Below are 25,948 nucleotides of genomic sequence, written 5' to 3' on the forward strand. Positions count from 1 at the left end.
TCCACAATTGCCAGGTCATAAAGACTCAGATACCCAGAGGGCCCTAGATCATGACACAAATGAGCCAGAGGAACACAGTAGATCATAATATTTCCCCTGCCTCCAGTCTCTGTCCCATTATGTTTTCATTTTGCCCTAGAATATTAAGCTTGAAATTGATCAGACTTCAGCACAGCAAAAACACTCAAATACTCATGAAGTCAGTACCATCAATGAAACAAAAAAGATTGGATTGATATTCAAAACACCTGTAATAGCATAATGGGTGCAATTACATATTTTTTAAATTCTCTTTCCTTATAAAATAATAGTTAAAATGAAATGGGAAGAGCAACAATAAAAAGCACCAAATACCTGTGTAGGATAATTTCCTGGATATTTTCATACCTATGGCCCTTTCATCTTCACAGTGATTCTACAACATTAATATTATAATTATTATTATGGCCTTCTGTTAGAGACACTTAGACAGCATGGAGCCCTGTGCTTTAGCATATCTTCCTCAGAAATTCTGTAAGCCCCCTTCCTGGTAGCTGGGCTAGCAGTTGCAACCAGATGGGGCATCCCAGAGCTAGGCTGGGACCTATGTAAGTGTCAACTACACTCCTCTTCTTCAGTGTACTCTCTCCTTTCTACCCCATATATGAATCAACTAAATACTGCAAGAAGCTCTTAGACTCATCTCTGGGATCATCTTGGAACCTGATAAATGACCCTGATCCTAACAGAATGGCCTAGTGAGCAGATCACTCCTGCTGCCCCTTGAGGAGTTTCATTAGCTGAATTGCCTGAGATTGGACTTCTACAGTGCTGCTGACATACTGATTTGGAGTGCCTCAAATGCATTTTATAGACCAGACCCTCCCCCCAAAATCTTCCAGTGTTATTCATATCCTTGTGGTGGCCCTATAAGTAACAGAAAATGTAGAGTTTGAGATTTTTATCCTTGGCACAAAATAACAGATTAGCATGCTGCAGTTTCATGCATGCTGCAGAAGATATGAGCCTCTTGGGTCTGAGACAAAGGACAGTTTGATATTCACAGCAATAGTGGGAGCCAGAGTATAATCATTTTCTTAGGTCGGTTTAAATCCCAGTTCCCACAAGGCAACATGAAGAAGACAAGGCACACTCAGTGGGGTGTGTTATAGGAAGGGAATTCTCAGTTTAGGGAACTTAAATCTTTTAGAATGAACATAGTGTGCCTGCCTTTTGATCAGGAGGGAGACAGCTTTGGTATATAAACATCTTTGAAGGATGGTGCTTTGAAAGGTTCATGCTCTTTGCCATGAACAAACTACAGAGACCTCTTAATAGTAGGAGAATTGCCTCTTACCAGTAGGTTCTGTTTGGTACCTCTTGATTGCAAATGTTCAAGGACTATCCCTACCCTGCCCTAGAATAACCTTAATCTTCAGGATAGTCTTAAGTAAAAGTGGTTTCCAAAAGAAAAGTGAAAATGGTTTCTTGAGGCTAAGAAAAAGGAACATGGATATCTTAAAGGCATGTTCTACATTTTCTAAGTCTGTATATTTTACTCTGTCCATTTCCATCCACATTTGTTTCAGATTCTAAAGGCCAATCTATGGGTAGCAGCAGTTATCTAATGTTCTGATTTGGAACCCTCCCCCACAACTAAAACTACCCAGACTACTAATCTTTTAAAATGCATAGAATTGCCATCATTTCAACCATTCTCTTCAGTTACGGATTATCCCCAGAAGATCCTTGTATAAATGTGTTTCATTATATGACAAAACTAATGCAGTGGTCCCTTCACTCCTGTTAATCTATCAATGTACCTTCAATTACCAGTTTCCAAGCAGCAACCATGTTCATTCTCTGTGGGTATTATGCAGGAAGGGTGGTTTTAATAGGAATATGGGATTGGAAGAAGTGAGAAATAATAAATATACATGGACCTAGATGAGGTCATTCCAGCAGATCCCTATGAAATAAAAGAATAACTTGAAACCACTGGATGTGATCACTCCACAAATTATATTGGAGCCCGTCTTGCTATTGGGCTTTAAGATTAGAAGTTAAAATGGAGTTTACTATAGTGCATCTCTCTCTTCAATTTTCCCTTGGCTTTTAAAAAAATGCAGACACTATTCTTCTAAAGTGAATGTCAGTAGAGTGTTTTTAAAGGAATGTCTCAGAGGCAGTTATATTTGCTCACTCGTCAACTTCACCCTCTATTCTGGATGCCTGACTGGGCTCCAGCCGTGTGCCCTGCTCATGGAGGTATGTTCAGCCTTGACAGCGTGTACTTTCCATGGGTATCGCCTCTTGGGCCACACTCTTAGAGACTGCTGCACCAAGAACATCAACAACTTGGTATGTGTGCTTCCGAAGCGAGCACAAACACCGGCAGCTTCGATACAAAGCAATGATGTTTACATTGATAGGGTTAAGTGAACTTTGTGATAGTGAAAAATCTCAGTTTTTCATTTCTTGCCTGGTATTTCCAGTTTGGAATTACAACACTGCACTTACATGCATTTTTGCCATTTAAGTGTTTCGTGGCGTTGCAACATTTGAGAAATTCCCAGGAACCCTTAATCCTCCTACAAACACTGGTTTGTAAGCTAAGGACAAACTGACTCTATCAGAGTTATCTCTTTGTGCCCCTGCTGAATAATTCTGATTTTGCACTGTTCATCTTTAGATTATCCACGTACTATCTTTTAGTTCAAGTTTTCTTTTTGAAGATACCAATAAAAGGACAAAGAAAAAAAGATTTTTAGAAAATTCTGGCTGCTTCTTTTAAGAGCAGTTGAACTTAAAGCTACTTCCCCTATTGTTTTTCATGAAGCCTCATTTAAAATATTTTATTAATGTGAAGAGACATACATTCAGGGCTAAGGACCAATGAACAGTAGCCATGGCAACCAGGAAGCCATTTGGGACAAGAAAAAAAAATCAGCAAAGAGTAAGTGTTTTAATCCTTAACTTTAATCCCTTTATTTCCTCTTCTCAAAATGAAATATAAATCAGGCACCATGCAGCGCTACAATTTTTCTCTGAAAAGGATGTTGGCAAAAGAGGATTAGTAATGGACAGATGTGTTTAAGGAATTTAATCACACAATTTGTTGTAAAACTTTTGAGACCACAAGTGACCAGTTCCTTTGAGTGGCATCAATGAGAACCCACAAAACATACTTTGAAACTGATTAGAGAGTTGGCACAGGGGGACACCCTGTTTGCTGTTATTGTTACATCATTTCAGCTATGGTAATGACATGAGAAACCAAGGAATTTGCTTGGTTTCCCGTGGGGAGGTAGAAGACTTGTGTGTGGGGGGGGGTCTCCTTGGTAGAATAGATATTCTTTTGATCTTCATGGTACTACAGAAAAATTAAGTCGCCTGTTTTTCATATACTACCTTTTCTTGATGTTTGATTACTACGGGGGTTCTACAAAGACATGTGCTCTTCATTGTCAGCAGATTTGGGATTCTCCTGAAAAGCAGACTTTAGTTTCTGGGGATAGTAAAACAGTATTCTCAGAAGGACAGATTGTTATATCTTGGTATCTCTACCCCCTCTCCCCAGATAATCTTTTATATGAAGTAGGAAACTTATTCTACTCATTAATTTCTGATATTAAAAAAGCCTGATTTTCTTTCTCCAAAGTCATTGAAGTACTGTTTGACTTTACAGTACCTCAGTCTTCCCTATTTCTACTTTGGGGGATTGCTAGGGAAGAAACAAAAGCATGCTTTTTGTGGCACTTTTCCTTCCCTCAACATATATATCAGAGTTTTTCTTTGATAAATTTATTTCTGGTGGCCTGAAAGTTTCCAGCACATAAGGCTCTTTGCAGAAATCTCAAGTACCTCCAACTTGTACTAGCTTCCTACCGTGTCAGAATGTGAAATTACTTCCAATAATAGCATCCTCTCAAGGGGTTGCTGATAATTATGACAGACAAGCAACATGAAGTCCAGAGCATTTGAGAATGGAATTAGACATAGTAGACCTCTGAGTTTGAAATTGCAGGTAGATGCTGAGAACAAAAGTTTATATGCTAAAACCTGCAAATGGCAGGACATCTGAGGAAGGAAACGATCATCGTGTTCTCCAGTGTGGAGGACAACATACAGGATTGCTAGCACCTGGTTCAGCTTCCTTGCCTTGACCTTGTCTTGTTTCTCCTCATTCTGCTGGACCAGCAAGACTAATGTATGCACATATTGCTTCTGAAATGCTGTCTTTGTACCATGAATGGCCACTCACAGCATTGATTATCCTCACACTTCTCTTGGATTTTTGGCTTTTGGGTCTGGATTTCTCAGGTAGGGTTATTTTATTTTATTTATTATTTATTTTGTGGTACTACGATTGAATCCAGGAGACTCGGAACTGTATTTCCAGCCCTCCTCCCCTTTTAAAAATTTAAATCAAACACAAGGTCTTGCTGAGTTGCCCAGGGAGGTCTAAAAACTTGCGGTCCTCATGCCCGCCCCCCCCGAAACTGGGATTACAGGTGGGTGTCACTATTTTTTTGAGAATGAATTAGATTCATTAGAGAGAACGGATAAGAAGAACAATAAAATAGTGTCACTCTCAAAAAAAAAAAAATAGTAGATTGTCACGTGATGATGACTTCAGCAGAATATGAAGGTGCTGGAGGAGTCCGGTCTCTATCCTGCGCTGCAGTCTGAGGCACTTCTCTCAATCTGGCCTCCTTTCTGATGACAGCTGAGAGAAGCTTCATTCTACTAAAGCATCAAAAAGGCATGGGATTCATGTATCACTCTCACTAAGACAGAGTCCTCAGACAAGAGGAAGGAAGTGACTGTCAATGAAATGGGCAAGCTCTTATTTGGTAGTATTATCTCAGAGAGAAAAGGCTGTGGAACAGTATTAAAAAGTGAACATGGAGCAGTCAGTGGCCAGGGTGACCAGGGCTATGGCCTGGTTACTTATTCAATCAGGAAGCAGAAGATGGAGGCTCCTGTCAAAAGGAGGACTAGAATGTGTATTTCAGGTCCACTGAGCTTGAAATTTCTGTGTTCTGCTTGTTAGATATATGCTAGACATTGAATCTGGTTTTAAAAGCAAGGTAGAAAAATTGGATTTATTCCCAGCCTTTCCAGATGAATGAGAAATACAAAGTGTGTGTATAAATGTAATGAATTAGCATGTCCTATTGGAAGGATTGCTCATAGGCACACTCCAAAAGGAAATATATAAATGTGAACAGTATTATGTAGTAAAATTTGGCATGAATGGGGACTGTTATAAGGAAATAAACTTACCTAATTTTTTTTCTTTCAGCTTCTTTTAAGATTTCACTGGGTTATTTCCCGTTTTATTCTAAACCAATAATTTAGGCATGCTTAAACAGCTTTACCCTGTTCTCCCTTCATTGATCATTTGTCTTGGAGGCCTGCCCTGAAGGAAAAGCATGGATTAATGAATCCTTAGCAGCTATTGATTCATCTGTTATTCATTCATTGATTTGTTCATGCATACCCCAAACATTTATAGAGTACCTTCTGTGTGGAAAGAAACACTATTTTAGGTTGCAGGAACCACTGCCTAGGGCAATCTGTTTACAAAGACTTTTTTCCCCTTTTGATGATCTACATAGAGATACATGTGTGACTTATAAGTAACTACTATAAAATGTAGAAAACCAAAAGTGGCCATCACCAAGATGAAGAGGAATTATTATTAGAATGTAAAAAGGAAGAAAGGGTTTTGAAACAAATCTCTAGGAAAACTCCCAGGGAGAAGTGACACTGACTTGGACCTTGGAGAGTTTTCACAATGTGTTGAACAAGAGCAGATTACAGAGGAAAGGGAACTTGAGCAGAGCATGGTTTGTGGCTGCAAGTGTAGCATGAGACTTCAAACTGAGAATGGACAGGATTATAAGGAAGAGCATCTTGACTCTCCCTGACCTGAGTCATAGAACAGGAAGCTGCGCAGCCAGGAGAGGCCAGCTTGTTAGAGCCTGTGAGTTTGGGTTGTAGGTCGTGTTTTGAGGGAAGTCACTAAGGAACTTTGAATTAGGGGAATGATATCTGTCAGTGATGTACTTGAGGAAAATTAAGCTCCTGCTGAGTGTGGGATGGAAGAGAGAGCAAAAAGCAAGTGCTCTCCATTGAAATGACAACCTTCAACTTTTAGAAGTTAGCATTTTAAAAATTGTCCACTCATGCACATTAAAATCGGCCTTAAATCTTCTTTAATCAATCCATTTTAGTTACACGAAAGGGAGAAAAAATAAGATCTTCTGTTTCAGCACTTAGTTCCTCCCTACACTTCCTGAACTGTAGCATAGGCAGAGGCTGTAGTCAGAAATCAATTCAAGGGAAGACAATGTGGAGCTAGTAAGATGGACAGAGGAAGTAATTACAAGAGAGCTGGCTGCTTTTATTAAACCTCGAGAATACTTGAATGGAAAGAAAAGATGCTACACTTGAATGGGTCACATTATGTATGTGGCCACATCAGTACAGTAAGCCAGTGTCAGAGGAATTTGTGAAACCATGATGGAAGTAGACACTTCACTCTGTCTTGCTTTGAGTCTTCACAACTCCATGACCAGGCCCCAAAGGGTGAAGGAGGGTGTTACAATGATCAATTCTATATTAATATTTCTGTTTATAAATAAAAAGAACCTGTGCTTTAGTTTAGTCTTCTGCTTTTGAAATATACCTCCTGATGAAGCTTGACCTTGTAAAGCATACCTTTGGCTGTGTCAATTTATGTATCATTTTCTAGTCAGAAATAGAGTAAGGTTCTTGGTGTCAGTTTTAGAAAAATATTGACTTAAGAGAAAGGTGATATTTTTACAAATGTAACAATACACACACACACACACACACACACAAGCTGCATGCCTTTCTGATCTCAACATCCTTTTGAACTCAACTCCCCAGCTCTGTCCAAGATGACAGCTAGAATAATGGTACAAATTTAGGTAAATAAGACATCTAGATGAAGTATTCACATCCCTTGAGTGTTCTGAAAATACTTTTGGTTTCTGATATATTTTGGCCTCTTCCAGGAGAATGAGCACTAGCTACATTCTTTGAGATAGAATAATTCCAGAGTGATATTCAGAACTTCTCATGTTTTGATTGGAATACTGTTTGGCCTTTGACTCTGGTTCCAAGGCTAAGCAAGACCTCAGTGTACTGCTGACACATATATTAGTGTTGATGATATAAAAGCTTCTGCTTAAGTTAAAAAATGATAATAAACATGGATATGCAGGTCTTTTTATGGAGTGCTGACAGTAGAGTATTATTCAACCGTTGAAAAGAACACAGTTTTGTCATTTGTAGAAAAATGAGTGGATCTGGAGGTTATCATGTTGAGTGAAATAAGCTAGACTCAGAAAGGCAAATATCACATGTCCTCTCAAATATGTAGAATCTAAAAAGATGACAAAAAAGTAGAAAGAATACTGTTATCAGACAAGAGGAAAGGAAGAAAGAGGAGGAAGGGGTGTAAGGAAGGATAATAGGGTGCATAGATATGACCCCCAAAAAAACTGAAATTCCTGGGGCAGGAATGAGGGGAGCTTTGAGGGAGAATGATTTAAGTATGTTACATGCATGTACAAATATGACAAAATGAAACCTGTTAATCTGGGTAATCAATACACACTAAGAAAAATGGGAGAAAAGACAATAACTGTATACAACATTAGCATTTGTCCTTAGGTCAGGTCATATTATCCTGTAATAATCACAGAGTTGGTGTTGTTACCCCACTGCGGAAGAAGGTCCTACCTAAGCTGTCTTGAAACTTCAATTTCACCTGAAGTCCTCAGACTTCTGTTGTCATGTTACTACACTATTGTATACAAAAAGAAAAAGTTCATATAAAAGGGACTCAAAAGCTAGCTGGGGAAAAAAGAAAGTAAGAGTATTATAGTACCTCCACACTGAATATTAATGAAAATATAAGAATAGAACTATCAGTTAACAAGTGTTTAACTATGATTCAAACCATGGTTGGTGAAATGATTTATTATCTCATGTTATCCCTAACAACAGCCTTGTAAATATAGTTGCCACAATGATCCACATCTTACAAGGAAAATCAAGCTAAGAGAGATATTGAACAGCATTTCCATAGTTTTCTATTATTTCACAAGTGAGGGTATAAAAGTTCAAATCCAGGTAGTGTGAACAGCCCATACTCTTATCTTTTAGGGTCCATATAGTGCATGAGCTGTTGCTTATTTATGGATGTTGTCATGGTGTTCACAGGCCACAGGCTATTTTTCATAGACAACTCACTCATGAGCAGAGATATTATTAACACCATGCTTAGTGCCAGAAAATACTTTCATCAAGTTTGCAAATGGCCCTGAAGGGGACCAGTGATAGCAAGTTGAGTTCAATGAAGTGCACCTAAAAAACAGGTTTTGAATCAGTAAACTTTAATGGAACTTTAAAAAGTTAGCTCTCAGAGCCATCAGGAATAAAGAGCATCACATATGGAAAAGATACAGGAATTTTACTTGATGAGTTTTATTTACACCACACTACACTGCACAAGGGCAGGGAGCTCTGTTGGATGAAACATTTTATCTCTTAGACCTGACATAGTGGAGTGCACAAGTTGACAAATATTTGCTGAAGGAAGGAAGGAAGCAAGGAAATGAATAATAGGGATTTTTAAAAAAAACTATTGACTATTTTAGGCTGTGTTAATAAAAGGAATGGGAAAATACAGTATCTAAAAAAACCTAGAATAAGAGTTATGTTTATTCTATTGTACTTGTTCAGACAGCTGGCCCACTATATTCATAATCTGGATATTACTTGTTGGTTCAGTATACAGTACTAGTATTTGGGTGGTATTTGGTGGATTGTCTCAGAAAGATCTAGTATTAAGAGTAATTAAGCTATGTGTGGTGGTGAATGCCTATAATCCCAACACTCTGGGCTGAGAGAAGGGGCTAGCAAATTGGAGCCCAGCCTGGGTAACTTAACAGGACCCTATCTCAAAAAAATTTTTTTCAAAGGCTGGATTATATTGTTGCTCAGTGTGAAGGTCCTAGGTTCAATCCCCAGTACCAAAAAAAAAAAAAAAATTGAGGTAGTGACTGAAATAATACACTTCATGGAGGAACAGGGGATGATGTTTTAATAAGTGACTGTTGTGTGTCAAGCATGGTGCTTTCTGGATCATACTGAGTTCTCAAAACAACCGAGATAGAAATTGATATTACCATCATTTTACAGAAGGGAAACTGCATTGAGGAAAGTGAATATACTTGCCCAGGGTCTCACAGTAGTTTAACAAGTTTGTTAAATGAACAGGGCTCAACTCTTCTTGCTTAAGAATTCTCTTAACTCTATTGAAAACTTAACAATGTTCAGCTTGGAGAAAACCTGCCAAGAGGGCTGACAAAGAAGCTTAACCACAGCCCTTCACGTGTTTTGAAACTTTTCAACTATTAGAAGAACTATAAAACTAAACTGTGAGCAAAGTTACTTGGGGACAATTTTGGTCTGGGGGACAACTGGAGAAATAAATCCCAGTGGAGGAAAATTAGGCAGATTATAATTCAATTCGAGGCACCACTTTCTAGTTACTAGAGGAGTGGTAAGGAAGTGACTTCCCTGTCATCAAAAGGATGTAGACAAAGGCTGAACTGACACCATGGGAGGAAGCAGTGCTGTGCAGCTCAGTACTGTAAATTCAAATATATTTTAAAGGAAATTAAAAGTTTGGTTCTTAAATTGTGCTAGCCACAGCTCTAGTGCTCATTAATCACACGTGGCCAGTGGCTACCAATTAGTGCAGTGTAGAACTTTCCATTGCAGAAATTTCAGTCGAATAGCAATGGTATAGAACCTGTGGGTAGGATTATGGGACCCTAGCTCCACTTTACTTGAAATCCTTTGCTTCTTTGAACAGGTCCCATCAATCATCATTTTTTACTAAATAACCATTAGTTTCATCATGTGCATTTTTTTTTTTTGGTACCAGAGATCGAACTCGGGACCATGTGCATGTGAGGCAGGTGCCGGAACCACTGAGCTAAATCCCCAGTACCTCATCATGTGTATATTGGCACTTATTTTTCACGTATCTTATTGAGATGCTGCCTGGCATGTGTATCCAGTCAGCTGTCTTGGTGTGGTCATTAATCAGCTGCGGATAAAATTTAGGGCCTTTAGAGTCTGCTAAATAAATAGGCGTCCTCTGTATAAAAGCTCAGGATGCCCAAAAGCTTTGGATGCTTATGTTCCCAAAGAGGTTTTGTCCTGAGCCATTTTTCTAAACTTTTATTATCAATTTTTTTTCCTCTGCATATTGGTCATTCCCAGAGGAAACAAATGTGATAGCAGATTGTTGGAGATTAATTACCTATGAGATGCCAAAGCCACCTCATAAATGTCAGTGCTAAGGAATCCCCTAGAGATGGAATTCTTAGATTCAACTGAAAATTAATTGTAATTAATATAATAGGTTAATTCATTGTAATTATTTTTAAGCCTTTTGGCAACGAGTTAATTCCCCATGATCCACTTCCACATTGCTGGAAGTGTCACAGAGAACACTTGATAAGAATGTTCTTATAATAAACCTTAACCCTCTAGGGGAAAAATTCCTACCTGTCTTCCCTTCAAAAACATATTTTGGTAGCATTTGATTTCTAGAGAACAAAGAAATCCCTACAAGGTGAGGCATAAACTTGCACAGCTCATTGCATACTCACTGGAGAAAGAGAAAAAAAAGGCCTTTGATTTTGCCTCATTTTCTTTGGAAGTATGTCCGGCTTCAGACTAACAGAATACTTTTGCTCATGGAATAAAATGGAATGGAGCTAAAAATTGAAGAATCTGAGCCCCTTTCCCTTTCCTAATTATTTCCACTTGACTCACTTAATCTCAGACAATTATTCAATCATATGTGAAATGAGAAAATGATGGGAGTAGAATTTCCATCTCTTGTTTCAAGAGCTTATAAACATTAACAGAATAGTTTCAAACAACAACAACAACAAAGTACAAATCACAGTTGACCATGCCTTGATTTATATATTAGGAAAATTCTCTGCATTGTGAGGGAAACAGCTCAGATTTCCACATGCACTTGTCAAGCCTTGATGGGTAATTTCATGATTAAGGTTGAAAAACTTATCAGTTGGAACAAATATTTTATAATGGGAGATTGTACAGAAGCTAAAGAGCTAATTTGTTTACTTGCACCTGGATAAGCTGAGAAATTAAGTCTTCAAATGATTGATTGAAGATAGGATCACCAACACTCAAAGACTCACAGATTGGTTTCCAAAACTCAGAACTATCTCCTGTCTTCCTAGTACATCCGTGAACCTGACTGCAGATTTACAAGTACCACGATATAGGTAGACAATCTTAATAGTTGCTGAGAGCTACATACATATTCATATACAAAGGTTTTTGGCAATTGGAACTGTCAGAAACTAAAGTGAACTGCCAAAATGAAGATGTTGCCCCTTACCGTAGGACAGGGAGCTGAACCTAAGGCATGTGTACTGCAGTGGGCTGTTTATTATTAGTGAAATCTCCTTTTAGATTCGCCACCACTGCTATAGGATATCAAGCAACCAATTCTGAAGTGCCACCTACTGGGGTTGCTGCAAGGGATGTCATTTGTAAGAGAGAAATTTTGATTCAGTCATAGCTGAAGCCCTTTTGAATGGTGCTGATTGTTTTGTAAATTAGGGTTATGTTTTTAAGTAGTCTTCACAACTGTGTTTTTAATATTATCCATGGTAGCCCAGAACACCCCACTTTCATTAAATATTTAGTTACATATTGATAAGGTCTGAATGAGTGTTCCCCGAAGGTTCATGTGTGAAAATCTTGGCCTGAGTGTGTCACTGTTGGGAAATGGTGAAAGCCTTAGCAGATGGGCCATAACGAGAGGTCCTTTGGTCACTGGGGGTAAGTCCTTAAAGGAAATTGTGAATCTTGGTCCTGGATTCCCCTTTGCTTTCTGGCTCATGCAGTGAGAAGTTTGTTTTGCCACATAATCCTGTGTCATCTTTGCTGGAGATGCAAAGCAAGAGAACCACTCAGTGTTGGACTGAACAAGGGAACTGAAGTAAACCTGTTTGCTTTATAAGTTAATGGCCTCGGGTATTTTGGTATAATAATAGGAAGCTCACTAATACTCTTATCCCTGTGTGAGCAGAGCAGGTACAGAAGAGAAATGCATCCATGCACTCTTTTAAATGCTGCTGATTGGCTCTGGGTAGTCCTCAACCAAACCACATCCAAGTTTGGAAAGTTTTCTAAGTTGAGAGCCCCAAAAGCTGATTATGTACCATGGATTCTATAATCTATGCTGTATTAAGGAAGCAGTCCTCAGAAAGTACCAGGAAAGGGGAAGAAGCTAGATAGTGGAGGTTGCTGATTCAGGTGCTCCATAACTTAGCACCATCCCACAGTGAACTCTGATGCATAACTCATGTCACAGAGTTTGTCCCACTGTTTAGTCACTGTGATCTGCTGGTACACAGGAGTTGGGGGAGGGGCGGCACATTGCTAAGCACAAGGATCAGATGGGATCTGATCAGGCCATCCACAGCCTCTCAACTGCATTTCTTCTCATTTGTATCTTTGCAAATGCTCCATCAGGAAGGAAAATTAAGAGATGACTATCTTGTATATTTTAGACATCATTAGAGATTATCACTTCTGTAGACAAAGCATTGTGGCTCATTCTTACAAATCTGGTTAGCAGTTAGTGACGGAATAATTTACCACTGTGCTGATGCCACACAGCCTAGTGCTATGGGCTTGAAAAACTTAAGGCTCAGCCATCCAGGTCCTTATGGACTATACAACACAGTTGTACAGACTTACTTCACAACAAGAAACAAAGCCCCATACACATGTCCAGTCACAGGAATGTTGACAGCAGGCTTTGCGGTTCTTGTCCCCTAGGAGGCCCAGTGTGACCTCTCCTGGTCAGGGAGACTCACAGGGGGAGGGAGGGATCTTGGAGGAGCTATGCTGGGAGGGGAAAGGCCACTCCCAGCAGGAAGAATGACAGTACCGAGTGGGACACTTGCAGACAGACAGGCTCTGTGGAGACCTGGAGGAAAACCCACTCATGGGATATGGCGAGGTCCCAGTAGCGAGACTCCTGATGTCTTATCTTACCCTTTGGGGCCAGGGTGCTAACCAGCTCATGAAGATATTTGTTTCTTGGGTACAGCATGATAAACGCCACTGTAGGAGAGTGCACCTGAAATCCCAGGAAGGACTGCGCAGGGGCACAGGGACGAACACCTGGAGGCGTTACTCTTGGTGGCCCAGTCCCATTTGCTCCATGGCCCACCCACTCCTATGCAGGCACCTGCATGTTTTCTCCACCCTGTGTCCAGAAGTCCTCTCAGAGTTAAGGTCTCCAGGCTGCTGATTTACCTCCAACCTGGTCCTTATGTGGTTTCCTCTGCTATTCCTTGGGCCAGAAGTTGGGATCCATCCTAGATTCCTTTCTTCTTCTCACAGCCCATTCTAAATTTATCTCCACCTTTCACATCAGCATCTCTTATCTTGTGTTTTAATAACTCTCCTAGGATACTCTTGTCTGTTTCCACACAGTAATCAGAGCAATTCTTTAATAGTATAAGCCAAACCACTTGCTTTCCGCTCATTACCTCCCATTAGCTTATTACCACAAAGAAATCAAGTACTACATCTCCATCTGTCTGAAGGCCTTACCTTGTTGACTCTGGGCCTTTTCTCCAACCCTGAGCCCTGCACCTTTCTTGGTCTGTTGCTTATTCCTCTTTGTTGACTGTTTTTAGAAACCATCAGCTTGTTCCTTCCATGTGAAAGATTCTGGCTGCAGGTCTAGCTTCCTTGCTTCAATAAGGTCTCAGCTCATAATGTCCCATCCTCACAGAGGCCTTCCCTGACTTCCACACCCAGAATGGAATGTGGGAAGCATGTAGATGTGAGTGCTGTCCCCAGAGTCTGTTCAGCTCTCTAGTGATAAAGTGAGGACCAAAGAAAATGTAAGTACATGAACGTGAAGGAGAAAAGGAGCCAGGGAGTTGGAATTCAAACAGATGGAGGTGGTCTGTCTTAGGAGGGGTAGCAGGGATGCCTCTATGGCAGGGCATGCCCAGTGCCATGCTTTAGTCTTACCAACTGCAGATCCTCATGTTAGTGAGCAAGGATCAAACCAGGTGACAAACCTCAGGGGAGGGACACAATATCCTAGGGACGTTTCCAGAGACCTGCAGGCCCTTTGTTCTTTCCTCTCTTAGACCAAGTTCTCAATGATAGGCTCCTGGCTAAAACATGATAGAGCCCTAAGAGGAAAGGAAAGTGTGTGAGAGCTTGTGCCCTACCAAAGGTGAGGGATCGGAGAAAGTTGGGGCTGGATTACTTTCTCTCTCTATCTGGATTGAATCTAGAGCCATGCATTTTTAAACTTTTTTTTTTGATTCACAGTCTCAGTCACCCAGGCTGGGCTTGAATTTGTGATTCTCCTGACTCAGCCTCCCTAAATGCTGGGATTATGGGCATCTGCCACCATGCCTTGTGCAGATTATTTCTTGTGCCATTTTCACGTAACATCTAAGTGCCTGACTGGATTCTAACACACCTGAACCCAGGCTTTGAGGGCTGGGGATTTAGTTCAGTGATGCTGCCGCCTGCCTCGAAAGCACAAGGTCCCGAGTTCGATCTCTGGTACCAAAAAGTAAAAGAGGAGCTTAATCTAGTCTTGGCATTTTCTAGCTACATAATTATAGCTGTCTCATCTCTCAAATGGAGAACAAATAGTCTGTACCTCATAGAGTTGTAGTGAGGCAAATTATGGAGCACATTACAAGGATTCATTGTGTTTATTGCATTGTAATAAAAGTGTGTCCTGTTGACTGCATGCATCCAGAGCTTTTCTGCGTCATTCCTTTCCCTCCTGACCAAATCACAGTATGGTAGAGATTTTACAGAGCATTATAGTATTATCTGTATCAGTGAGGGTTTCTCAGAGAAGCAAAACCAGTACATGTATATTGTGGTTATATGGGGTGTGTGTGCATGTGTGTAGGGAGGGAAAGAGAGGAGCTTTTGTGTGATTGTGGGCCTGGCAAGTGAGAAGTCTGTAGGGCAGGCTGGAAAGCTGGAAAATCTCAGGCAAGATGCTGCAGTCCAGTTTCTTCTTTTTTTCAGTCCAGAAACAATTTCATCTGTTTTAGACCAGAAACAGTTTCTTCTTTTTCAGTGAAAATGTTTTTGCTCTTAAGGCCTTTTACTAATTGGATGGTTGTAGATATTAACTCCATCTACACAGTTCCCTGGCTGTAACAGTGTCCTAACCCATAGCTCACAGAGACACTCAGAAAAGGGGGAGACATGGTGTCCAAGAGACTGTTGATAAAATGGTTGGTGAGATGAGCCTCCCAGAAGGCAAATGGTGGAGATCACATAAGGGTTCCCTACTGCACTAAGACAAAAACTGAACTCCTCATTAAGGGCTGCAGGTCCTGTATGCCTAGCCCAGGCCCACTCACACCTCATTTCCTATTTCTCTTCCACATCACACCCTTCTCCAGCCGTGTGGGCCTCACCGCAGGTCCCTTCTTCTGGAGCTCTCTTGCTCTGCATTTGAACTTAGCTGATTCTCCAGTTACTTAAATATTTGCTCAAGTCTGTCTTCTCACTGAGGCCACAGTTCTTCCCAGCACTGTGAATCCCTCTTACTCTTCTCTTCCTTCTTGCAAAGCATTTACTGCCTTCTATTTTATCAATAATTGGTTATCTCCCTCTCTAGAATGTAAATTCCTCAGGGGGAAATCTTTATGTGCTTTGATGGTTTGATGGTTGTATTTCAAGTGCCTAAAACAGGGCCTGAAATATGGCTGTGGCCAAAGAAAACATTTTCAGTGGATGAATGAGAAGGTTTAGCAAGGGTGGGGCTGCTCTGGAGCCCAAAGGATCCAGTTAGGAGAGCAGAGTGGAACAGTTCCCAGGCACTGTTCACTTTGTCAGTGCAGCATAGCAGCCATTTAGATGAATTTATGATCATTGGGTTTAAATACCACTTCTTCTGCAAAGAGCAGTAAAGGATCCATAAAAGGCAGATTCCTTGCCCTTTCCTAAGAAGAAGTATTAAACTTGATTGACATTTTTAACCTTTTCATCTCTGTGAAAGAATATGCATCCAAGTTGTTTTTAAAAAATGAATCTCATATAACCATTTTATTATGAGTTTTAAAGAGAGATGGCCAAATGCCTATGTGGGAATTTAAGAATCTTTTTATAATGACTGGTTAATAGACATGGCCCAGGATTAGTGGTTACCTTCTACAGGAGATGACAGTAAACTTTTAAAGTCCATATATCACAAGAAGACTAATTGCTGAGATGTACAAAACATGACACATTCACCCCTCCATGGGTTTAAACTAACTTTTCCAATATCTGCAAGTCCAGTGACTTGCAAACTTCCCTACCATTTGTCCTCATCTTCTCTCGGTGGCCTTTCCTAACACCTGCTAACTAGAAGCCTGAACTCTGTGCTTCAGAAAGATTTTAGTAACCCCAGCTAACCAGAGGAAATAAGATGAAAAGATTGCAGTTCATACAATAAAGAACCTTTTCATCATCCCATTTCCATAATTCATTTCCTCTTCCCATAGCCAGAATAACATTAGCTCTTCTTATCAGGATTCGTCGAGACTGGTGTTTTATGGTTTAGATCCACAATGCCCCCGCTATGTCTCATATGTTCAGAGTTGGGGCTTTTGGAAAGTGATTGGATCATAAGGATGTTGTACTCATCTGTGGATTAACCCATTGATGAGTTCATGCTGTTGGTGGGTGGCACCTGGTTTGAGGTGGGTTGCTGAAGGCATGACCTTGAAGGGTATATTGTTGTCCCTGGCTCCTTCTTCTCTCTGGTTCCTTACTGCCATGGGTTGAGCAACTTTCCTCAGCCAGGCCCTTCCACTATGTCATTTTTGCCTTCTTGAGCCAGCTGACTATGGATTGAACCCTCTGAAAGGGTAAGCCAATTGAAACTCTCTTCCTTTATGTTGCAGGTGCCAGGTATTGTGTACCAGTGATGGGAAAATGACTAATATAAATAGACTTTGGTTTCTCAAGACCACACAGCCAGTATGTAGCAAAGCTGGCTTTCAATCCATCTGACTTCTCAATCTTCTGGATTTGGGGAATTTCTATTTTATGTAATTTTCAAGTGACTGTCAGAGTGAGCAGCTTTTCTGCACCATACCTTTCTGACATACTATTTCTGCCCTAGAGCCAGGAAACCATGGACTGAACTGACTAAAACCATGAGCCAAATTAAACCAGTCCTCCTATATATTGTGGGTCTTGTATATTCTGTCAAAGCAATGGGAAAGTAACTAATACACAGTGGTTCTAAAACTGTGGATCGATAGTATCACTACCTATGAACTTTGAAATGACCTATAGATGATTTTGATACATGTCTATTTTCAGAGGTACAGTTATGCCATGTAACAGTTTCCCTCTACCTTATTCATATATCATTAGCAGCTAAGATGTTGTTGAATATGCATTATGTAATTGTTTTATAGAAATAGTTTTATTTATTATTTCTAATATAAAACTATTATATTACAAGACATTACAGTTTCCCAGGAAATTTTGCTTTGTGCTTCATGCCTCACCTATTAGATAATTCCTGGATTAGAGAATATTTAAGAGCCTTAAAATGGTCTGGAAGCCCCTTTTCTGGTCCAGTGACTGAGAAGGAAACTAAACTTCTATATTGTTACTGAGTATCTATGTATAAGCCCCCTCCTTTCGAAGTTTCAAATAAGTCCCTCAAGGCTTGTTCAATTTAAGAAGCACTTTCTAGAACCATGCCTAATTCCAAAGAAAACCAAATTAAATCTTACCAAAAAGTCGTATGGAATCACAGTCTTAGAAAACATGAATTCTTGTCAAAGCTAAGGAAGAATCGCCTGCTTTTGATGCCAGGATTAACTATGGCCGTGAAATTCCTTGGAAAGACCTCACTGGTACTGATAACTGTAAAACCCTAGAGTGGCTTTTAATAGAAAGCAGAGAAACATTCATGTCTGCACTTAGTAGAACATGTGGACCCCAGATCATGTTTTAATGATGGAAGATAAATTAAAAGTGATCACCAGAACTCATTCTAAGCCTTGATTTTTTTTCCACTTTTCTTAAGTGTCTTGTGTTAGTTTAGTACCAAAATAACAAACATACCTTGCAAAGGCCCTGAAAGGGCTAAGCATCAACACAGACAATCTTGGTCAGAGAGAACAGTGTGCCAACACTGAAGAAATTGTAATTGTCTCCTTTGATATGTGTGCTAAACACTGTTTCTCTATACTTATGGTTACACGGCCATTTTGATATTCTGGAACTGAGATCTGACATATGTTTGTCTCTTTATGAATTTTTTTGTGATCTAAGCAATAACTACTTTCAAAATACAGTAAGTGTGTGTATATGTGTGTGTTTGCGTGTGTGTGTGTGTGTGTATATTTGTATGTGTATTAGCCTATTTTCCATTGCTATAACAAAGTACCTGAGTCTGGACACCTTATAAGAAAAGAGGTTTATTTAGCTCATCTAACCATCTCCTGACCTAACCATCTCCAAGTCATCCCACCAAAGGTCCCACCATCTCACAACCTTTCTACACTAGGAACCAAGCTTCTGTCACATGAACCTTTGGAGAATGAACCACATCCAAAGCAGAGCAATGTGCATGTGTTTCTTTCTGATCAGTGCAGTTAACAGTCACCACAAATAGTGTTCTGGTAAGGTTGATCAACCAGCACTAAAAATGAAAAAGCCCCAGTTTGTAGCAGTTGTTAATTTCCATGGTATAAAAATTCTCACCATGACTGACTTCAGGCTATCAAGTCTGACGTGATTGCAGGGAAAATTTGGGAAAGAAGTGCACAGTTGATACTGTTAAATTGTTGTCGGTCGACTCTAGTAAATCATTGAAAAGTAAACTATGTAGAAAGCAAATGGAAGGATTTTTAAAAATGAAAGGAAATTTGTAATATTGTGGCTGAGAACAAAATCAGCTTTAAAATGGAATTATATTTACTTTTGGTGTTTTGTCTATGTGTTTTTATGTAATTGTTAAAATTTTCTATGTAGAATTTTGTGTCTTGTCTTTATGAACATCATTTTAATGGCTGCATATTATTCCACCAAACTGTTGTAAGATTATTTACTGGCCTTAATTGTGGACATTTAGGTAACATTTCCTCATTTTTGGTATTGCTATAAATAAAGTTATATGTAATTAGAGATATACTTGTTTGGGTGTACATTTTCCTTTGCATTTCTGATTGTTTCCTTAAGACATGTTCTTAAATCAAATTATTTCAATTAGAAATCCTGACACTGCCTTGAAAGTTTTGAAAGCGTTGAAAATTGTGTGATGTGTATATTTTATTTGTTCATTGTCTACTTCGTCATAAACAGTATAAGTTCTGTGAAGGCAGTCAGTATCTCTTGGATCGAGAGGAGTATGGGACACTCAGTTGGTATTTGTTGAATAAGTATATTTCAGCCCTATATCTAAAGGTTTAATGGTGCCTTTATAAAATTAATTTACATGTTTTCTTTAAACACCAGTGATGGTAACAACTTGCAATATTATAACAAGTATATTTTTAGATTGTTTTAAGCATTGTTTTAAATAAGCATGTTAATATTTTTATGTCAATAAATCTTCCATTGTAACTTTTTCCATTCAAATTACACTTAAAATGTTTTGTTCATGAAGCTATCACTTTTCACTTACACTTTAACATTTTTATGGTCTGATTTTTTTTACTTGTGACTCTTTAATATGTAATTTTCTTACATATGATTAAGCTAATACAGAAACTGTTTTGATTTGTTTTAATGTAACCTATTATTGGGTTTTTGTTGCTGTTAAGGATATCAGGTTATTTTTTAATCATGCTCCATAATATTTTTTAATTTAACTTGAATATTTTTCTCTCATGCTAAACCTGTAGGAGTCAAATCTCAATGGACATTTCTTAATTATCTCTAAGATATTTCATGACAGTATCTCTATTCTAAAAGCACTTTGCAATATGGACTAAACTTACTTGGGTTTGTTTTAGTTATCACTACAAGTTCTGATAAGATACAATGCAAATAAATGGAAATATAATAGGAAGTTGGGTTCCCAGAAAGGAAAATATCAGGGACTAAAGTCAAATCCGCCTGTAGCCACATTTTTCCTGAAGCGCCTGCCAGGTGTCACTAGGATTGCAGAACTGACCCTTTCATTGACAGCGTGTTAAGCTCGTGCCTTCCCCATAGGGGCTACTTGATAAATATCTGTGCGTTGAATTGCACTGAACCTTAGGGCATGAGGCCTTTCCGGGTAAGTGTCCCCAGGACCAGCTTTCCTTCTCCATCTCTTGTTTTTTCTTTCTCTTAGCTGCGGTCCAGCACAGAGCTTCACCCAGACCTGCTCACAGATTGCCTTGCTGTGCAACCCCTGCAGCCAGCCGCTTCTCCGAGAGACACTGCTGCTGATACCAGCCTGGGACGGTCCCCAGGGCCGGGCCCAGACCTCTATCCAGGTAAGAACAGCAAAGGTAAAATCAATCCCACCACCACCCTTTTGTTCTTTCTGGTTGAAGGGAATGCTTACATGAAGAAAATTCTTCTAAGATCACCTGCATTTTGCTTTATCAGTTAGCTGAAAATTGCCCTCTTCATGTGATTTGTGAGCTGGGTTTGGCAAAAGCCTTTTTTTTTTCTGATAAAGGAACAAAGTAAAATCCTGGACTAGCTTCTTTAGTTGTGAACTTCTGCCAAACTTCACTGCACTCAATCCTCCCAGGTATCTTAAATTTACTAACTTGATTTAGGCTTAGAGGAAATGTTTCCCCCCTTAAGTGGTAACAGGCTGCATTTGGATTTCTTAGTGGAACAGTCATTGTCATCTTTGCATTTTAAAGGAAGCACCAGTACTCTACATAAAATTCACATCAGAAAACCCAGGATTAAGAATATTTATTAATGTTTACTTACCATTAGGGAAGGGGAAGGGAATAGCACTCCCAGACCACCTTCCTTCTGCCTGTTTGAATAAGAAATAACTCTGTATTTAGAAAAGTGCATGTATTCAGTGAACAATAAGAAAGGATTAGTATGCTACAAGGAAGTCATTTTTCTTCTACTTTCTCACCCTAGCTTTTGTGCATTTTTTACTCTATAATGGTGATGTACAAACTTTAGTTATTATCTCTCCATATGGAAGTGCTTACTGTCATGTGATGAGTATGCAAACAAAGTCTCACTGGCTCCACATTTCCAACAATGGGAATTTTATATTTATTGTGAATTGCAAATCTTACTTCTACTCTCATCCGTTTTCAAAGCCAGGCTTCACAGCAGGCTGCCTCCCCATTTGGAAATTACTAATAAGCTGTAAAAATAAAGAATTATTTACTAATACATTATAGTGGAGTAGGAGAAAGACATCCTTGTACAGGTTTTTAAACTTGACAGCTCTCAGATGGTTCAAATATAGGGGAAAAGGATAGTAAGCAATCATTTCAAGAGTGTCAGTCATCATGACGTCCTTAATGATGGTCCAGTGTCAGTAGACCTTTAACAGTTGCTTTGGGTACTTAGAGACAAACTTGCCTCTACTTTTTGAGACCCAGTGAGATGATGTTAAAACTCATTCAAAGGACTGACCAACTCTTAAGAGAGGTTTTACATACAGATAGATATACACATATCACATATGCCATTGCACAATGTTACCAACACATACATAAATATTTGGTATAAGATATACGGACATATGAAAAGCAAAACTAGCTTTTGTTTATATATGTCTGTTTTCTGTGACAAATTGTTGAGAAATTAACTTTTATTCCAGCCCATTAAATTAATAATCAGATTAAATAACCTATAAACATTTTCCTATTCCTCAATCTATAAATCTATCAAACTAAAGGCCTGGACCCAACAATTAAGGGTTAAAGACAATCAGAAGTGATTGAAAAATGAACCAGCATCCAGGATAGTTTCCAGTGGTGGGACATATATTAGTCAGGTTTTCATCACTAGGACATACACAACCTAAAGGAGGAAGGGTTTTGTTCATGGTTTCAGATGTTTCAGTCCATGGTCAGCTGGCTTCAGAAAAGAAGCATCATGGTGGGAGAGCATGGCAAAGGAAAGCTGCTCAACTCATGGTAGCCAAGAAGCAGAGCAAGGCAGAGAGGAAAGGGCAACCCCAAAGTCACACCTGCATAACCCATGAAGACATAGCCTGAAGTGAGTTTTTCTAATCCCCTGGGCAGCTCCCAAGCCAGTCAAGTTGACAATTAAGCTTAAACAGCACAGTCCAGTCTTGTACTTACACCTCTTGGGGTGGGTTTGAAAGCCCTGATATCTGCATCTGTGGGAATATCAGTGCCTTTGTTGAATGTAGCATACAGCATGTGGTTCATTTCAGAACTGTCCTGTTTGTTCTAATCTGTGTTTTGGTGTGTCTTTCTATGTCTTTAAAGTTTTGGAGTTTGAAGTTTCAGTTTGAAATGGCTTTATCATTCCCAATTGATTTCTACTTTTTGTTCATGATGCTTTTCTATATTTGGTCTTCAAAAAGATCTTGAGCTCTTGACTTTGAGCCTCTAGCTGTGGCGGGTGAGCTCCCATGACAGGTGAGGAACCATAAGCTTCCACAGCTATCAGCAGAGCATCTTCAGGTTGACGTGCATTTTCTGTGACTCTGAGAATACTATTTTATTTCCTCTGAGAATGCTTTTAACTGGCAAGTGGCCATCTTCTTGAATTTTGTTCTTGGAAATTTAATTCATCAGATAGCTTATAACCATGAACACTTATCCTCCCTACTTCCTTAGTCCTTAAATCCTATTTTATTGTCTTGGCTTCTGACTTTTTAAAAATAATCAGTTGTGCCTTTTATTTTGCTGAGTAAGCAACAAACCCAGAGGCAAAGCCATGAAGGAGAAAAACTACAAAACAAATATTTTAAGCCTTCCTTTCAAAGTTCTAGAAATGCACTTGTGGAAAGTGCATATACACATGTTAGCTGCAGACCTGGCTAAAGATCCATGAAAAAAAGCAGCATTCTGAAAAATGCCCAAAGTACATGAGGAAACTGTTCATCAGTCAGTTAAATGTAAAATTTCAAGTGTTAGGGAAATTTGATGAGATTAAAACTTGGCTACATGGAATTATTATCTTTACATTCTTATTACACAAAGTCAAGAAAAGGTTTGTTTAACAATTATCAAGCATGAGGCCATACTCTTAAGTGAAATAAATAGGACACACATGTAAATACTGAATAGTTTCTCTGGTGTGAGAAACTGAAAGTGTAAATAAGGATCAAAATTATAATAGATAATGTGAAATAGGAAGAAAAAGGTCCAAAGGGGAAGGGGAAGTGGGAGGGTAGAGGAAAGAAAAGAAGGGAAAGGAATAAATACGAGAAAAGGATAAAAAAACCAAGCACTTAGCCTTTTAAACATTAGTAAATTGATTTATCACAAAAATATTTTGATGGAAAACTATTGAGTACATGTAAGCATAGTATAGGAAGCAGTTAAATCAGGTGTTGCACCTTGTGATCTCTCAGAAGCCACCAAGATTGAGGATTTGTATTCTGAAGACATCATGGTTTTGAAATGGAAATTTTTAGTGGCTAGCAGACAATGATTTACAAGGTTCCAGGAGAGAGACAGTTTTTGCACAGCATTAAGATGAACAGGAAAGATGGTGGTTCTGATACATACAAATCTTGCACATCTCCTGGAGTGTTGGCTTCTCTTATGGAAACAAACTTTTCAGGTTGATAAGACAGAGCTTGATTGGAATGGATTGCCTGAAAAGACTTTCATTTCTGTGCAAGGAAGCAGTGTCCCTGGTTAAAGCAGCCAGATATAACTTGGGGCTACACTGAGGATGATTGTGAACTGACATGCTTACCTTTCCACTATTCTGAAAATTCCAGGGCTCCCCAGGCATGCTCCCAAGCTAACCTGAGAGCAGTGTTGTGATCTAATGGGACAGTCAGGGCAGTGATGAGCGAGCCTCGAGGCCGGCTCACTCTTATACTTTTTGCCCTTTTGTTCAGAGATTCTCTGCCCCAGATAGATAAAGCCAGAGGCCAGCTTGTAAATTTAGGTGATTTATCTGATGATCTAAGAGAGACTATTTCATAGCCAGTAGATGGAGACGTGAATGTTGCTTTCAAGGCTTAGTACCTGTACAGATCTTCTGGTGAGCTCCTGTGATGAGCTAATGAAGCAGATAAGCCAAAATTTAATGAGTCTACAACATCATGGACAGCCTGGATTGATTCCCTCACTAATAAAGAATGCTCTGCAGAAGATGATCTGTCCCTTGGGTGGTCATAAAAATTATAACTTTCTCCAAAACAAAGCTGTACTATGGATAAGTAAGACACAACCTTTTAAATCACCTAAATCATGAAGACATCAAAGAGGCCAATTTGGTTGAGATGCTTGAGTTCCACAGAAACTACCTACAAGTGAGCAGCTGATGCAGCCAGAGCAAGAGAAACCTAGGAGAGTGAGAGAATTTTACTGGTACCACTTCTGTTGGGGTTTTAAGTAATTCTTATGTTTAGAGCTTTCAAATCTTGTTACATTGTCCAAATTTTGAATGTAACTTTAGATTTTTCAGAAAAAAATAGGTGTTCTGTTCATGTCGTGCAGAAATACAGAAGGAAAACAAAAGACCTCTTTTTAGAGCAGGAATTGTTGAAGTCATGTATTCTCCTTCCCTTCCCTCTTCTCTCATTCCTGGGAGATGAGGGATTCTCTGTACAATAGCATCAGTTTTCGTAATAAATAGCGCTGTGTTCAATCTATGTAGGATTTAACCTTCTTTATGAAACAGTTTAATTTTAGTGTAATTTTAGGGTATATGTTTTAGTACATTTTCCACATTCTTAAATTGAGTATATTTGCTGTCTTTGGACAGCTTGCAGAGTTGTAAGTGTTAGAAATAATTTTCTGTAAAAGTGCTCGTATAGTCTGTTCTCAAAAAGTAGTTGTTAATTTAGGGACTTTTATTAGAGGGTTCTAAGTTGACATGCTGATTTCCCAGTAGATTGAACTCTATAGCAGAGTTGTGAAGATAAAACAACGTGATTTTTTTATAAAACTATTTTAAAAGACATAGAGCACTGTAAAATTCATAGTTATTACTTGGATTATCTCCAGAAACACTGCTTTGCTTGGAATTCACAAAGGTAAAAAATCGACAAAACAACTTTGGAATTGACAGTGGACAGAAGGAAGTGGAGACTTGGGGCACAAAAGGCATTTAAAGGAAAGGAAACATCTGACAAAAACATTTTTGTGATATCTCTTATGATGATGCCATGAACTGTTGTCAAAATCTCGTACTTTTTTGGGTAACATTTCTTGCTTTTTTGGTCTGGGCAGCTTTGCATTGGAGACTCTGTGAGGGTAGGAGTAAGCTTCATACTCCTCTACTGTAGTCACTGAGAACTTTAACCTGGAGATGTAGCCCTCCCTAGGCCAGAGCCAATCCTTTAGTGTGCGCCATATCATAGCGAAGCCTTGTGAATGTAGTTTTCTGGGTCCTGCCCTCACAGTGCCTGACTCAGCAGGTCCCAGTGAGTTACAAGGATTTGCATTTCTGCCAGGCCAGGTATTTTTTTTTTTTTAACAAGTTCTGTGTGACACTAAGTCCTGTTAGTCCAGGGACCACAATTTGAAAATCATCACTATGGTTCTTAAAATGTGGCAACATGATTTCTAGCAACGCACGTTTAAAATTCTGACTAGAGGAGTTAGAATAAAAATTGGTTCTGTAATGCATATTTCTGTTGCTTACCAACCTATAAATGAATATTCTGCTTGCCATCCCATGCCAGTGTTCCAATGGTACTGCTTTTATTTTGGTT

The 25,948-nt window shown here is 39.1% G+C and overlaps 1 protein-coding gene across 2 annotated transcripts in view; it reads left to right on the top strand.

Moving 5' to 3' along the window:
- Nucleotides 1-25,948, top strand: part of Glis3 (GLIS family zinc finger 3) — a 466,502-nt gene that overhangs the window by 381,398 nt on the left and 59,156 nt on the right. For both annotated transcript variants that reach the window (XM_087184003.1, XM_004838230.4), the window contains one exon: nucleotides 20,438-20,582. In XM_087184003.1, coding sequence (XP_087040129.1) covers nucleotides 20,438-20,582 — 145 coding nt within the window. The remainder of the gene's footprint in view (nucleotides 1-20,437; nucleotides 20,583-25,948) is intronic.

This window comes from Heterocephalus glaber, unplaced genomic scaffold, assembly GCF_053883595.1.
Source record: "Heterocephalus glaber isolate CG9 unplaced genomic scaffold, H.glaber_assembly_v1.0 deba00001481, whole genome shotgun sequence".
Classification (NCBI taxonomy): Eukaryota; Metazoa; Chordata; class Mammalia; order Rodentia; family Bathyergidae; genus Heterocephalus; species Heterocephalus glaber.